The sequence below is a fragment of the Oreochromis aureus genome, linkage group 19 (assembly GCF_013358895.1).
Source record: "Oreochromis aureus strain Israel breed Guangdong linkage group 19, ZZ_aureus, whole genome shotgun sequence".
In the NCBI taxonomy this organism is placed as follows: domain Eukaryota; kingdom Metazoa; phylum Chordata; class Actinopteri; order Cichliformes; family Cichlidae; genus Oreochromis; species Oreochromis aureus.
This window is the reverse complement of record NC_052960.1, coordinates 6349769-6366953: the sequence shown is the minus strand read 5'-3', so window position 1 is coordinate 6366953 and position 17185 is coordinate 6349769. Positions and strand designations below refer to the sequence as shown.

The 17185-nt window shown below is 41.3% G+C and overlaps 1 protein-coding gene across 1 annotated transcript in view; it reads left to right on the top strand.

Annotated features, from left to right (window-relative positions):
- Positions 1-16774, top strand: part of pdss2 (prenyl (decaprenyl) diphosphate synthase, subunit 2) — a 35341-nt gene extending 18567 nt beyond the window's left edge. Inside the window, exons 4-8 of the mRNA XM_031746166.2 lie at positions 7996-8070; positions 10838-11011; positions 12650-12781; positions 13771-13806; positions 16453-16774. Coding sequence (XP_031602026.1) covers positions 7996-8070; positions 10838-11011; positions 12650-12781; positions 13771-13806; positions 16453-16608 — 573 coding nt within the window. The 3' untranslated portion in view covers positions 16609-16774. The remainder of the gene's footprint in view (positions 1-7995; positions 8071-10837; positions 11012-12649; positions 12782-13770; positions 13807-16452) is intronic.
- The last annotated feature ends 411 nt before the right edge of the window (positions 16775-17185 follow it).

Here is a 17185-nt window from a genome sequence, read left to right as displayed (position 1 = left end):
CATTTAATAAACTTCTTTTTATTTGCAAAACATGAAGAGCAGCCAGAGCTGTCTCAGGAGAGTGAAGTGCAATTTGAACAATATACAGGGTGCACATAAGTGGTCCGCAGGTGCGCATTCGCTGTCAAAATAAAAGACGTGCACCAGATAAAAAGTTGCAACGCGCGTTTGCGTACATATAAAAGGCACTGTTTTTGTCTGCTAGAGTGGGATTTTCACGGCATATTCTGCACCACATCTCTGTGCGTTCATCATTTGTTTGAAGCCAGCTCACCTCCTGCAACCACTTTTCTGAGAACGCACTTCTTTTGCGGTTCGGACTCCTTCTGACATTTCTTTGGAGGTGGAGGAACACCAAAGTAATTGCTCAAAGGAGCTTGCTTCTTCGACATCTTTAAGAGTTCTAAACAAATGTGTGTCCTCCTCCAGAAAATCTTATGTACGCAAACGCGTGTCGCAACTTCTTATCTGGTGCATCTTTTATTTTGACAGCGCATGCTCACCTGCGGACCACTTATGTGCACCCCTGACAATATGCAGTTTTTTTGAGTCAGTCCAGTTACACAAAAAAATGTCATAAATCAAAGAAATGCACTGGCATTGGTTCTTGGCTTAACCACGTCACTTGTGTGCAGTGTGGCAGACTATAGGTGATGTCTTTCAGTCATTCTCGTGATGATGCAAAGTATTGGAAAAACTTCCACATTTTTTTCCTCCGTCTCTGTGATTTTCACCGCTGCAAACCATGCAGACCCAGACTGGATCCTTTGGCAGGCCGTTTTTGGCCATATGTTTGACACCCTGGGGTTAAATGGTTGTAGAAAACCAAAGCTTTGGTTCAAACTTGGTGGGATAGTGAGGTTCTTCACAGTGGAAAAAAGAGCTTTTTTGTAATTTTGAAGATCTAAAACAGAAATAAATTACTTAATTGTCTTTCCCTTACGCATCCTTCAACTTTCCAACAAATTTCAAGAAATTCATCTCAGTAGTTTTATGCAGGCTAAGAAAGCAGGAGTGCACTCCAACAGCCTAAGTGGAGGAATAACTTCTATTACAACTAGAACTTGGCTAATAGTAACACTTTCTCATAGTTTTGTTTTAGTGAGTAGACACTGCTTGGCAAGCATGGCAAGTTTTGAAATTTAAGGACGTGTGGTGTAGGTGAGGCCTGATCTTTTCCTGGTTCCTAGATTCTCAGCAGGTGGTTCCTTTTCTTGACAATTCAGCTGTCATTCTAATAACTTAATATGTTTCACACGGTAATCATCTGGCCACCTGGAGGGGGGCTTTCATCCTCAAACTCCTTCAAACATGGGTCTTCCTAGCAGCATATTTGAGGTGCAAGTGTCAGTCTTTGCTACATGCTGGATAATGAGGTTATCAAGCATATAAACTAGTTATAGTTTTCATCTTTTGACGTTGGTGTGGGAGCAGCCTTGTAAGAGCATCTGAGATCATATCTGCTGCGTAGCCTGGTAACCCCTCGTTGACAGATGCTGTCACCACGCTGCTGCCTCAGAATGCGGTTGGAGTGGATCAAAATAACCATCTCCCCCTCCCGTGCCATCAACCGGACCAGCCCTTATCGCCTTCCCTGATGCTTCTTTTTCAGCACACACAGGCATATGTTGTAGGTTCCCAGTAGTGCTTGTTGTATAAGAAACACAGAGGGAGTTATAAACCAACATTTCCTTGATCAGTTATAGATAATTCTAAAGGTGTGGTGCTTCCTTAATAGTGCTAATTGGCTCTGTAACAATACTAAGAGATAATAGCCACTCTGTGGCTAAGCTACAAATTACAGTAATGGAACTGATATTGTTGTTTCCCTGGAAGATGAAGAAAAACACAGTGAGAATGAAATGATGGCAGATCTGCTGATGACTCAAACTAACGATGATTTAATCACATTAAGCGTGCATTCAAGCCAAGCACATTGGCATTGATTAAACTGAACGCTTACAGCACATTTTCCTTTAGCATTGTTCATTTTCAAGGTGAGAACAATGCCATTCATACTCAGCTAGTACTAAATTACCACAGAGCAATGCTGGAGAGTATTAACCTTTTTTTTTTTTTCTTTCTCCCAAACAAGCCTGCAATCTGAAGCAACCACAGGAAGCATCCCCCGTAGTGGAAGTTTTTAGAGGTAATAAGGAGATGGACATCTGATAGCTCACAGTTACTCATGTTTGAAAAGGTTAGCAAAACAAAATGAACCAAGGGGAAACCACACCACAGCATGCACTGATGCTCATATTTTCCACCTTTTTCTCTGGTTGGAACACAGGGGAAATGAGATTATTGTAAACAGCAGAGATGAGTCCATAATGCTGAGCTGAAGGTACAGAAATGTGGTTTCGTTTGGGCTGAATTTTGGTGTTGAGCTCTGCTCTGTTTAATTTATTGAAAAAGCAAAACACAGTTAATTTCTTTGACTGTAATTTTTACCTGAAGAAATTTTTAGATCCTTAATCTGATGTTTTTATATCAGATTGTTGTTGTTTTTTTACTTTTATACATATACATCTACTTTTATACATCGTTTTATGCATTTATTTGAGTGGTTTCTACCACTCAAATGACTTGAAGTCCACCTAATTATACTTAATTAAATCAGCACTGGTGAAAAAGAAAAATCTATGTTATCTGTGTATTTTTTTTAATGATTTTTACCGCTTCATGTGCATAATTCTTATGGGCAGAATTTCAAATGTAGCCAAGTGTAGAAAGTTTAAACTTTGGTGACCTCAGAATCGCGTCTCTCATTTTTGCAGATGATGTGGTTCTGTTGCCCTCACCATGTGACGACTTCCAGCTCATACTTTTCTGATTTGCACCTGAGAGTGAAGCAGCAGGAATAAGAATTAGCACCTCCAAACGGACGAAGAGTGCAAAGCACACGCCAGGTCAGGGATGAGTTGCATAGTGACCTAAAGAGCATGATTACAGATGAGCTGCTTCTGAAGGATTGTTGGACTCTCCCATAGCGATAGGGGGAGGAGCTAAGTCATTCCTGAGTGACTGCTACTCCTCCACATGGTTCAGGAATCTGACTGGGATACCTCCTGGAGGCCTCCTTGGTAAAGTGTTCTGGGTTTTCCTACTTGGTGGAGGCCATTAGATCTCACAGCTGGCTTGGGCACACGTCACTGTCTCTTCAGATGGGCTGAAGGACGTGGCTAGGGAGAGGAGGTCTGGTCTTTCCTGCTAATGTGTTCCACAATATATCACTTATCATTATTATTATTATTATTATTATTTTTATTATTATCATTATTATTATCATTAGTGTTATTATTATTATTATTATCATTATTATTATTATTATCATCATTAGTGTTATTATTATTAAATATTACTTTTGCAAAATTGGTCTTTAAATATGTTTACAATTACTTTTTGTGTCAACAGTCTCTAGAATTAAAAAATAGTAATTTAATATCATAATAAATAAAACGAGAAGCCGACTCAGTTCATTGGGTTGAGCAGGTGACCCACATGCTGTAAGGCTTTAGCAGAGGCCCAAGTTTGAATCCATCCAACACTCACACCGGGGTCAGCCTGAAACACAAAAAGCCCCCAAAATACTTTAAAAAGACATAAAACATGAATAAAATACTCAACTAAAACTAAAAATAATCCCTCAAATTTTATTAACAAAAATAAAATGTTTGGCACAGGCCTGTAGAGGCATTACTTAAAATGATGCCTGTTATATTTGGATGTGCAGTAGCTGTTGCACAAAGCCATCATCTGTCTCGTTAGCATTGATGTTTCCAGAGCAGAGCTACAGCTTTAAAACAAACTAAATTTGGACTTATTCTTACAGCATTTGTTGCACAAATTATTCTGTTGTCAGGAAAAACACCTGTTAGCCTCGAGTAACCAGTGTTGCCAACTTAGCGACTTTGTCGCTATATTTAGCGAGTTTTCAGACCCCCTAGCGACTTTTTTTCTTAAAGTCGCTAAAAGACGTGAAAGCGCGTATCGCTTTTACTCTCAACAAGCAGCGGGTGCTGTAACACAGTCAGTTCTTCTTTTACTCTTTTACTCTTATGCTGTTTTGTGGATCACAAGGTTTAAAACTACTTATAAACACACACAAAGTAACTCCACCAGAGTGCCTATTTCGGATCACTTTTGCCGGTCCAAGCCCGGGTAAAGGAGCAGGGTTGGAATTGTGACATTAAAAAAAAACAATAATTGCTAAAAGAAATTTAATTTGTAGTTCTAAATAAACTCTAAATGCATTTAGGACGTTTTTACTCACTTTATGTCTCTTCCACGATGTTATTTCTCTCTCCAACAACATAGGTTACAATTATATTAGCATGACCAATTATGCAAATTAGGTGATGACGTCATTTAGCGACTTCTAGCGACTTTTAGGACAACCAATAGCGATTTTCCTTACTGAGGAGTTGGCAACACTGCGAGTAACATGTTATCTTTGCCTCACTTGCTTTGCTGTCGCTGTGTGTGAGGAGCTGCCTGAGTCTGAGGGGACGAGAGCACAAGAAATGAAGCTAAATGAATCTCATTCTTTAAATCCGAAACGGCTCCTTTTATTTGTCGCAAGTTACTCTGGAGCATCGCTGGCCTCTTCTCTTCCTCCTCCATCTTTTCTTGACTGGAGCACCGAGGCCCTCCCCCCCTTTACAACATTACCCATTTAGCATACCCAGCATACCATTTGGTTGTGTAATTCCATGAATGTGGATTTACTCTGTTGATTAGTGTCAGCTGTGCATTATTAGTTGTTGTATTATAATATAAATGATTCGTATGAGTTGAACTGTGAGTTAGAAGGATGCACAGTAACTGCAAGTCCACTTTTAATAGGTTCATCAGCACTGCTTGTCGTGAACAGTATAATACATTAAATCCTAACGGAAAACTGCAGCAGGTGCTGTCAGTTCATATACAGGAGCTGAAACATTCATGTCACGTATGTAATTCTGACTATACGCTTTAGAACTAATCTGCCTGGCCACTCTGTTAGTGCAATTAACCAGACAGCAAGCTATGGTGTTTTCAGATAACTGCACTAAAATGCTCAAAAAGGCACAAATGCAGCGAACGTTGTTGAGTAATTAAGCTCGGTGACTCGAATTAGTGGAGGTAAAGCCTAGCAGATAGCTAACGGTGCCAACCTGTCACTTAAAGTAACCTGAACACCCAATATTGCAAACATTAAGCACTCATACAGTTTAAATGGATGAATTATGAAATAGATTTGTTATGAAAGTGTAAGTTAGCTGAAACTGTTTTATGGTTGTTGCAGGTTTTAATCATGTCTATTTCTGCTGCGAAGCGCTCAGTTTAACATGGGAGTCTGTGTGGATTGACTCCCTCTTGGAGCCAGCCCCAAGAGGACATTTGAGGAACTGCAATTTTTGGAATTTGCAAAAAAAAAAAAAAACAGTTTGGAGCTTTTGTACAGCAGAGAGTGTCGTATTTCTAGAAAATGGCATGAGAATTACCACTATAACATTTTCACTTTTGCATATATTTTTCCTTTTTTGTGTAGTTTTTGTAAAGAGGTACCTCTTAATCCTGTATCCTGTTTGTTTAACCTGAAAGAAAAAAATCTACAAATATGTTGTTGCATTTTCAAACTGATAATTACTCCAAGGCTAATGCAGTGAAGGCTATAAGACATTTTGCTTTTCACCGTTAAAATCTGTTAACAGCCTGATATTTACAGCCCTTTAACAGCTAAACTGTGCAGTTGAGTCTGTTGTTAAATATTGACGGTGCAGGGTAACAGAGTATTTCCTGTAGCTTTTAAAGTTTTTCTCATAAACCAGGCTTTTTTTTTTTTTTTTTCTTTTAAGGCACTGAGAGCGATGGAGATTATATGTCGTGGCCTTGAGAGAAAACCTATGCCGCTACTTGTATAAACTGTAAAATAATCTTCCCGTGGAGCTCCGGTTTCTTCCCCCTCGCAGACCTGTCGGCAAAACACGATCTGGCTAGATTTGGGAATGGAGTAAAGGGGAGGCAGGGGGAGAGATGATCTGATACTTTCCAAAAAAAGACCCCCACTGGCCCCCACTTCCCAACGCAGGCCAGGCAGAGACACCACATCTGGTAATACTGTAGGCACATTGTCCTTCCAGGTCTGTGGGCGAAGCTCAGGTTTCCTCAATATTTTCCCCTAGTGGATTCAGTTACCCAAAGGACATTGCGAGGCTGACGGAGCAGCCAGCGTCACCAGACTTTTCTGATGAACCAAGGATGTCTGGGATGAGCTGAAGGAGCTCTAAATTTAACCTCATTCATCTGAACTGTAACAGGCGTGGCCCCATCTCCACTGTCCACGCTGTTCTGTGGCTGTGAATGAAGGACGGAGACATTGTCTGCGATTATTTTTTTTCTTTTACTCATTCAATAGATCCAGACATAAACAACCACTTTAAAAGATACAGCCTCTTATCTGGTGGTTGATGAGAGGCTGGTAGGGTTTCTGTAAGCTAAAATGTAGGCATGCATGCCCCCTGTAAGGGGAAATGGGCAACTGCACTCTTAAACAAACAAAACACACACATAAGGCCCATTTTAGCTTCATTTTTAGGTTTTGTCTTTGTTGTAATTTTTTTAAATTGTATACAAAGCATATTTAATGGCTCCCTGATTGCAGATGTAGTGGTTATTTAGACTTAAGGCTCATTTTCCTTTTTCATTTGACTCGCAATATTTTTGCAGAATCCTAACCTTGTATACTAATGAGGCAAACCCAGAGGTACAAAGTGTAAGAAATCTTTGAATAATGAGGGAATCTGAGAAAAGAGAACCCGGAGGTCAGATCATCACTCCCAAAACCTTGTTAACCCCTCTGCTCTCTGGACACCACCTTATTTTGTCTCACCATCTGCCTTTTAGCTCCATTTCAGCCCCTCAGACCAGACAGTCACCCGAGCCGGCTCTCTCAAACCGGACTCCTCTATAAATACAAAGTATAATGAACGAAGGCGAGCCTGGATGTGCTTCATGAAATCGCCAGGAGCTCCCCTACGGAGCGAAAATGAGCAGCCGAGTTGCAGTTCACCTGGCTTCCAGCACATCTCACCTCCGATTAATTCTCCAAACCAGCTGTTCAGATACTGTTTCCTCGCTCTTCAGTCAAAGGGGAGGGTGTGTGGGGGGGATTGTGGTTTTTAATTACAAATGTCACAGATGAACCGAATAGCGTGTCGGTTGTGATCAGCCTCATTTACATCGACATTTTAGGAGCTTAATCAGCGCTGGTAGCCTTAGTGATTTATGAGGAGGGAGAGGCTAAGTGCAGTACCTGACCTGGGGACACTTGAAGAGGTCGAGTAGCTGCACATGTTGACCGCTGTGCAAATCAAACCTGTAATCTTTGGCTCAGATATGCACCTTTTGGCACCTTTTGCTTTTTGCGTAGCCTTCTCTCAGGAGGCTTCATGAGGTCGTCACCTGAAGCTTTGCTAACAGACTGGAAGGAGTTCCCATGTATGCTGAGGACTTGTTGGCTGCTTTTCCCTCACTGTGTGATCCAGCTCATCCCTAATCAACTCAGCTGGATTTAAGTTTGGTGATTGTGGGGGACCAGTAAACTGATGCAGCACTCTGCTTCTTGGTGAGATGGCCTTTACAACGGCTCACGGTTTATTTGAGGTCATCCCACTCAGTACAAAGAAGGTCATCACTGCTTCTGGTTCAGGCTTCACTGTTGGGACCAGGCATGCAGATACCTGTGCGTCCTAGCTTTGGTTTCAAAGTTGAATTTCTTGTGCTTTTCTTCTCGGTCATCAAAAGTCTTTTTTGCAAAGTTTAACTGGCTTTCTGATGAAATTCCTGTCTTTCTTTAAGTGATTTATTGTTGAATTTAATTCCTGTTTTGATACAGTTATTATATTTTGGAGTCAATGATATCAAGTAAAATGATCGTGAATACGAAACTTTGAGGTCCTAATCTGAAACAAACATCTTAAACGTGTTTTTATTTTATTTTGTCTTCGACAGGTCGTTGAATTGATCTCCAGTGCCATTGGTGATTTGGTTCAAGGAATCTATTATGAGAATTCCCATAATACAGAGGTAAAACATCTTTTCTTCCCATACAATGCATGTTTATCTTTCTTCTCTGGACCTTAAAATAGTCCAACACCTTACTCAAATTAAATTTGGTTGATCTCCTGTTCAAAGTAATCTTCTCTATATCTACAAAGAGCTTCCAGCACATCTGCAGTTTTTAGGTCTCTCTGTGGAAGCGTCATTCTGGCCATACTGTGCGCTCTGCAGTTTCACAACAGAAATTGCAAAGTGTAGAAACTTGCATGTGCTATTTCAGTCTAGTGATGAGAGATGGGTCTCCAGCTATGATGACTGAGCAGTTTTCTGCTGAAGAGACCTCGGTTCACAAGGCTAAAATGGACTGTACTTAGAGGTGCTTTTTTCTCACTCTGAGCACTCCTCACACATAAACGGGTTTGTTTTTTTTGTCTATGCATGGCATAAACACACGCTGATGAATGCATCTTGCCTATACTTCGGCAAGCAGACTGGGTGAACCAGGAATCTTCCGATTAATAGCCAACCTGCTCTATTTTCAGACCACCCGGTATTCCCGGGTGGTCTCCCATCCAAGTCCTATCCAGGGACAACCCTGCTTAGCTTCTGAGATCAGATGAGAAGGATGTATGGCTGTAAGCACTGACAAGGTGGACCTCTCTGTGCTGTAACATCCTAAGCTGAGAGAACATTCAGTTCATTACATCATGGTGTAGTAGCACTGAGCTCACTGACACCTTTTTTTGACCACACCTGCCCTGCTCGCTTTACATCACTGTGATTTCATCTGCTTCCCAAATGTAAAGATCAAGTTGAAGAATTCTGACACATTGAAGGAGGTGTAATGCTGAGACAAAGGCACAAGTACATGAAACAACGTACACTGACACACTAGGAATGGTCCAGAGATATATGAGAAGGCCATTCAACAGCGGGAGAACTGCTTTCGTATACCATTTCAATCATTTATGCCAATTTAAACGTGGTTAAAGTTTAAAATAGAGGAGATATCCTTGCTATCCTCATCTTGGCCACACAGCTCCAACTGTGAGCACAGAAGTCCCACCTACCTGCTGTTCAAGCCTTCTGGTTACAATGGGCAGCCAATCAGAAGAAAGTTGGCTTTAAAGTGAAGATGACCTGAGCTGAAGAGCTAAAACTGTTTATTTCAGACAGAGGATGAACTGAGGGGCAGCATTAAGGCCCAGCGAAAGATGAATAAGGTCAGAATCTGAACTGTGAATCAGGCAAAGCTCTTCTAGTAGACCTCACTACGTGAAACCATGCCTGTGTAAACCATAAAGCTCCACTTTAAATGTTTTTAAAGTCCGTTTTTATGTTACTGGCACATTATTAGGACTATGCTGAGCAGAGGACATCAAGCTCATAATGTATGTGCAACTACCTTTATTAATAAGCAGTAATTAGGAGGTTATTGAGCAGAAAAGTCTCAGTTGAAGTAGAGCATGGTCAGGTTTTGTAATTACTCAAAAAACAGTTGATATACTACTAATAAAGAGGTTAATTGGCAACTTGTTTATGGTGAACATAAACAATCCATTGGCTGGGGCCTTTCTGAGTGGAGTTTGCATGTTCTCCATGTGCCTGAGTGGGTTCTCATGACATACCCACATTTCCAGCCAGAGTCCAAAGACATGCACAAGGTTATAATTGGCCATTCTGTCATTATGTGAATGGTGTTTCTCGATGATATAGTGGCAAACTGTCCAGGGTATGCCCCACCTTTGGCCTTTTAACAGCCAGGATAGGTTCCCTCCACCAATACAATGCCTGCTACAGCTTTAGTGCCTGGCTGCTTCATAGACGTGAGCTTTTTAGGAACAAAGAAAAACTTCACATAGCCTCTTTTGAAATATCTGAATGATCCGTAGAAAAAATTTGGGTATAACGTCAGAAAATCAGAAAGTACTGAGAAGCAGAGAAAAATGCTTTAGGTTATGGACTTCATATAGTAACACCAGCATTCTTATTTTAAGAAATATACTATTGCAAAAACAAGCTTACTCAAATTCAGTTAAAAGCTTCAAGAAACCAAAGATAATATGTTTGGCTGCCTTTAGATTAAATAGTTAACACCTACTGTGAGCAGCATAGAAAGGTTAGTAATGCTTCTGTGTGAAAGTGGCCAACAATAACTATAATGACAATAAAAGACATCCTGATAAAGACTCATAAGTAACTAATAAGCAGCTTTCTTTACTTAAACAGTCCACAGTAATCACAGGTACCAGTGAGCAACAATTTTCTTTAGCTCATCTAAATCTGTAGGTTATGTGCTGAGTTTATAACTAGTTAATTTGAGGTAGTTTAAAAAAACATCTCCAACTCTGACACAATTTACTTATTACTTTTATATATTTCAGGAAATCTCATACATGTAATTGATGTGTTTCAATGGATTTTTATTCTCTATTTTCCAAACATTTAGATTTTTTTAATAGTTTCTAATAATAACAACCTGGTTCCATTTGTGTATATTTCTTATGATTTACTTAAATTTGCAAATTAAAAAAGCAAACTCTCAGTTGTTTTTCTGCTGTTGCTGTTTTCTTCTTCCTTTAAAATGACTGAGGAACTTGTGGAAAATAACTGTGTGCTGCTACTCGCTGAGGCCCCACCAATTACACACTGAGAAATAAAGTCAAAGAGCAAGGAAGGCTTGTTTTGATGGAGGAGCAGCGAGGTGCTCTGTGGGAACTTTGAAGTCGTCTAGTAAAAGCGGAGGAAGGTCAGGCCTGCTCTCACATGCTGTTTGCCTCTGTTTGCTCTGCAGGAGAACGGCCTCACCGACGGAGTCGACGTGGCGGCGTGGGAGGAGCAGACGTTCCTGTCTCATGGGGCGCTGCTAGCCAAGAGCTGTCAAGCTGCGATGGAGCTCGCCAAACACGACAAAGAGTCCCAAAGACTGGCCTACAAGTACGGCAAACACCTGTCGCTGGGCCACAAGGTGAGGCGAATCCAGCAAGTAACATATACAAAAAAGGTGGTTGTCTGAGCAATAAATCTATAATGGTTGATCAGCATATCATCACGCGGGACACCCAACTGGATTTCAAGGGATTAGATACAAGAAGAACAAAATCTTTTGATAATTTGAAAAGAGATGTAATAACCGCCTGACCGTCTCAGAAAAATCCAAGAGAAAGATAGTTATGCGTAATTTAGTTGCTCCTGTCATTAGTTTCCTTGAAAACAGAAAAAAATATTGTAATTCCTGGGATTTTTGTCTCTATGAATATGGATGGGTCAGGAGCATAGTCCCGGTCCTTCATAATTTAGCAGCTTAAGGATGTCAGTTTGAAGTTTTCAGGCATGAGGTCTAGACTTCGAGTGGGCTGTTGTAGCAGCTTGATTCTTTTCTTTTTCAGCCATGCTATGTGTCGATCACTGTCCTGGTGCATGACCCAATTTCAGCCAAACTTTAACTGTCGGGCAGACGGACTCATTCTAGAATATGCTGATATACAGAGGAGTTTGTGGTTGACTGGATGACTGCAAGGCACCCATGTCCTGTGGCTGCAAACTAAGCCCAAGTCGTCACTCCTCCACCGCCGTGCTGAGATGCTGTGTTTGGTTTTTGCCAAATGTGGAGCTGTGCATTTTGTTCAGACATTGTTCAAGAAGTCTTGCGCTTTGTTCAGATGTAACATTGCAAACCTAAGCCGTGCAGCCGTGTTCTTTTTAGAGACAATCGGCGACATCGATTGTTGCATTTTGTTATGTGCAGTGAAAAAAAATTGTGTTATGTCAGTACTTAAATTAAAAATGTGGAGGTTTTCTGGCAGTATTAAATTAGTCTTTGGTCTTTTTTTATGCCAAAGTTTTGGACCTCCTGACTGACATACTTTCTGTGATCAAGTTAATTCAAAGTAAAGAAAAAAATCTGTCTTCCATTCTCCATGTAACAGTAATGTCTGACTTCTTTCTCTCATCCTCGGGATGAATAATTGCCCTTCTTTTCAAAAGTGTTTTTATGTCTATTTATCAAATGCTTCACACTGTAGCTGAATTGATACATAAAAGCGTGACGTTAAAGGGAGCAGAGTGATTTATCGGCACTACAAAAAGTGCAAGTGAAACATAGGAAACATTAGACTTAAGTGCCTGTCTGTCTTATTATTCTTGTATCAGAGAGGGGCATAAAAATGTGGAAACAGGAAGAAGGTTGAGTTGTTATGTGCTAGAATGTCATTAAGATGTAAATAATGCAGCTGCTCAGTTATTTTTTTCCAAGGTTCAGAGATTTTCAGCTGAATTTTATTGGCGCTGGTGTAGAAGTCATTCATAATGATCCCACTCTCATTGCTGCTTTAGTGCGTCCTCTCCTGCTGGGGCTCCCTGTAGCTGCCTGCCTGCAGGCCTCAGTGGCTACAGGGAATCTCAGCATGGGAGGAACCAAAAATGAGGTCTTTGAAGGAGAACCATCCTCATCAGGCTAGCTGTGTCTGTTCATTAACAGGGTCAGCTCAGAGTGTAGGCAGGCAAATGCAACCTTGACTGTTTTCACCACTGACTTGGTTTAATTGATAAGCTGAAAGTTACAGTAGAAGCTCCGCATTGACGAATGTTCTCTGCCTTTCTGCAGCTGAACTCTGACCTGCAGCCGTTTGTGAAGAGCAGAGCAGGAGAGCCGCTGTCATTTAGTCTGAGCGCCGCCCCGGTCGTTTTCCACCGTCAAATTATCGGCCGGGAGACGTGGCATCATCAGCTGCAGCAGGTACGTTAAGGATGACACCAGGGCAGCAGCTGGATTCACTGCCTTTATGTTTCTAGCAGGAGTATCAGTTTGCATCAGATCTGAAAGAGCTGCGTGCAACCACTTGAAAAGTTGAATGAATCTTACTTTATAATATAATTCACAGTATCTGTTACTGTGATGAGTGAAGAAGATCAAAATGAGGTCTAAAACAAAGGTGAGAGAGAAAGCTGTTAAATTTCTCACTACTGCTGAAACAAAACTCACCTGATCTCAGTTCGACTGACCTGCCCTCCATTCACAAATTAACAAATTCAGTCACTGAGTCCAGAAAAAGTTTTGGGGATGTGTTTTGGTAAAGCCGTCTTATCAAATAGGATCTGATGGTTGGTCAGAATAGTGTTTACCCCACCCCTGCTCCACTGTGATTGGACGGCCTGGCCAAAAGAGGGTTTGCAACCAGAGAAGCAGACCCCCAGCATCTCCACACACTGCTGCTGTTTTGAGCATAATTTAAAAACACTGTGCTTCTAGTGCTTCTGCAGGCCTCAGGTAAAAAATAACTTCCCCTACAGGCAGGGAACAATAGCAGTGAGGCTGGCAGAGCATCATCGGGAAAGTGAAGACTTCAGGGTCGTTCCTTATTGAAAAAGTTTTGTCCTGACCCCCTCTGAATCAGTGGAAGTAGTTTTTATTGTAGTACATACTGCAACAACTACTCCAGGTGTCACTTTTTCACTATTCAGCTTCAGTTGTTATTGCTTCTGACTTGCTTGCTTGTTTTTTTAAAATGAAGAATTTGACTCTTTGCATTTGTTTTATGCATTTATTTTGTATTTGTTATTGTGTAAATTGTAACAATGAAGAAGCATGAGTTCAGTCCCTCTGTATGTGACTATTGGAGCTGTAGGCAGTGAAATATTCCCTGTGCCTCGGAGAAATTTCAAAAGCTTACTCTTAGAAGCCAGAGATACATTCCTGCTTTATCTCTTTTTCTTTTATTCTTCAAGGCAAAAACTTTGAGAAACCAGCTGGATTACTCAAAGGTAAGCACACAGCTTTACGAATGCCTTTATCCAGAATCTGCCCGCTCTGCGAGATATGAACTCTTAATGTTATTTCACAACGTGACACAAAGTTCAGTTTTATTCTGTTGCCTTTGAGTTGCACTTTTCTTAGAAGTTGTTAGATGGCCACAATTTTCCTTTGCCGTATTTCACAGTTTTTACCTCCTTACTGTCTGCCCTCAAAGACAGCAAAGAGAAACAGGATGTCTTTTCACTGTAACTTATATCAAAGTTGGGAAACAAGCTTTCCAAAGTCAATGTGTGAGGCATCGAAGGGGACCGATAGGGGTGCAAAAAGAGACCGAAGCTACAGAGGAGGGGGGTCCGATGGTGTTGGAAGAGGGGAGGAGGGGGGTGTTATCTGGTCTCGCCTGAAACCAGAGCAGGAAGGATTAGTTACCGAGGCCTATTTGCGGAGGAGACACCGAGACTCTGAGACAGTGGCATTGTGAGAGAATCTCCTTCACCAGCGCTGCTGAAAAGGGGAGAGAAGTCTGAGGGGAAGGAGAGGTGAGGAGACACAAGGAGGGAAACTAAGAGCAGCACACGGGGGTGAGAAAACGTCAAAGTCTGAATTCAGCACAAAGTTAGGAACCTGTAATAGCTAAAACCAGCATGAATTAACTGAAAAATGACAAGCAGAGTTTTGTGTTGACTGTTAGTCTTTTGTTCCCCAATAGCTCTACAAACCCTGCACACACAAAATCACTCTGAAGTGTTATTTGCAGGCACTTATGTTTTGGTTTTAATCATCTAAGAAAATCTGAGTACAGAAAAGAAGTGAGGATGACTCACTGTAGCCTGAGGAGCCGCTTCAGCTACTCACGAGGTGTGCTCACCATTCAACGCACAATTTATTGTGACCTTCAGTAAGCATGGTCAGGTTTTAATCAGTGGATTATATAAAGCGAAATGTCTGTTTTTTTTATAACTTGTCATTGCTGTGTAGCTGTTAGATGGTGAGCCTGCAGTTTATGGCTTGTGATTGGCTGAATAGTGATGATGAGCAGCAAGGGAGGAAGATATGGAGAGTTAAACATGCCTGCTAAATTGATCGAGATTTATTATGTTGTTAAATCTTGACCAGATTAAAAAAAACATTAAGCAGAAACTTTTCCAAGTATTTGAATGTTTCTCAGTGTCTGGGCTGTGGGTCTTGCCATTTAGCAGCCATATTGGTAACGCCTCTGGACAGTTATTTTGTGTTGCTAAGAGCAATTGTAATGTCTTTGGCATTACACAGTTATGTGCCACAGACTTACCAGGAGCTGAAAAGTATAGGAAAGGAGACTGGAAGATGGGCGCCTGGCTCATAATCAGTGGAAAGTTGCAGCAGTGATCAGGAGGCACAGAGCGAGCCATGATATCGTGGACAGGTGCTTCAGGAGCTGCTCAAGGTTTCTCATTGGCTTTTAATTTAATTACACGGGGGTAACTCACCGTTTCATACTAAATCTTGACAAAGTGGCATTTTCAGATAAAAAACTAACTCCATCATTTATTAAATGATGTTTAATATATTCAGTGTACATTACTTTTGAAAAATGAATTAACTTGATCATATTTTATTGAATTATGTCAGCTATCATGCTCACTTGTCCTGTATAATTTTTTCTCACATGCTGCATGTGAATATTGATGAGATCAGGAGAGACTCAAGGCGGCAAAGACAGACAAATCATGTTCGGAGCATGAAGAAAGAACAGGATGTGGAACCAAACGTAACGTGCAAACAGAGGAGGGAGGGAGGAAACGTTAAAAACTAATGCAGAATTAAACAAGGTTAGCAGAGAAGATGGCGTGAAATGTTCCAGGAAATATAGTCTTTTCTAAATTTAAGAAATAAATGATAATAAAGAACTGCAGGTGTCGAACTCAGCATCACCCTGGCTGGTGATTTAGAGAAGAAAGGCCTACGGGGCTTTCCACCTCCAGAATTCATGAGGTAAAACGCCTCCAGCAAAAAGATGTCCCAACACAGCAGCAGTAAAGCACAGGGAGGTGCACAAATTCACTCAGTCTGTGTACTTAAAGCTGTTGTTGGAGTTGATTTGATTTGATGGCCTCTGCTTCCTCATGTGTGAAATGTGTACGTTGTGTAAGGTGCATGAGGTGCTCTCTGGGATATAGGAGCAGAAATCAATGTGAAAAAAAAATCCAACAATCCACGACTTTGTGATGGACAGTCTTCACGGAAATCCTTTGTTCAGTTCATTACCTGGCGTGCAGAAAAACCGGTGCCTTCATTAGTGGAAAGACAGAAGTGCTGTGAGCTACGTAATTAGCACTGGCAGAGAAACACGATTCAGGGCATTTCCTTTCTTATTGTTAAATGCCAAATTTTTAAAGCCTAACTCACAGTGATGAGTCTGAAAATTTCCTCTTGTAGTTAAATTTGGGAAGCTGCCTTCAGTGGTACCACTGGCAGCACAGACGTGACTGTAATTGGGGTTTTTTGGGGAGGGGTGATTAAAAGGCGTCTTTCCTCCCGTTTTTACCCCTCGGGCCCACTTTAACAGCGAGCTAACTTTCGCTGCCTCTTAACAGTTTATTGTGTTGACAGCTGGATAGTAACGAGAGTGACACAAACATGACAAACTAATGTGTGTTTTCATCCGTCTGCAGCTTTTGGCAGCGGTTAAGTCGGAGAAAGGCGTGAGCACGGCGATGGACTTGTGCTGTTACCATGGCAACAAGGCTCTGGAGGCCATCCAGGCTTTCCCCTCCTCCGAGGCTCGATCCGCCTTGGAGAACATCGCCTCTGCCGTCACCAAATTTTGACCTGGACACACACACACTCCTGTACAGCCTGGAGGGGTGTACAGGGGTCTGCAGAGGCCAAAGGACGAGAACAGATGAACTTTGTTTTACTCGATCCAGATGCTGAGAAACTGTTCTGCTCTGTGGTCATCATTAAATAAAAAAGTTTTTAAAAAAACCCACATTACTTCAGCATCATGTCATGCGTTTTGTTTCCTCTCATGCCTGGAGAAAATAATCACACCAGGCTGCTGCAGTTTCAAACCTGGCAGTTATTGTTGCTTTGCTTATCAGCGAAGGCACATCCCAGGCAGAACGTAATTTAAGATGTTTTGAAGAATTGTTATTGTCATCTGGAAAATGTACCATGAACAGGAAATGATACACCGAGCGGCACTTATTTTTCAAAAATTACTTTTAAGAATAGCTTCCTCCTGGTTGCCGCTGCACGGCACAGATGATGCTGAAATCATAGCTGCTGGATTTAGTGGGTGTTTGCCAAGTTGAAAAGCGGCACCAAACTGGTTGTAAAAATGTCTCAAAGTCATGTTCTACCTGGTGTGTACCACTGCTGATAAGCACAGCTGCAAAAAAAATT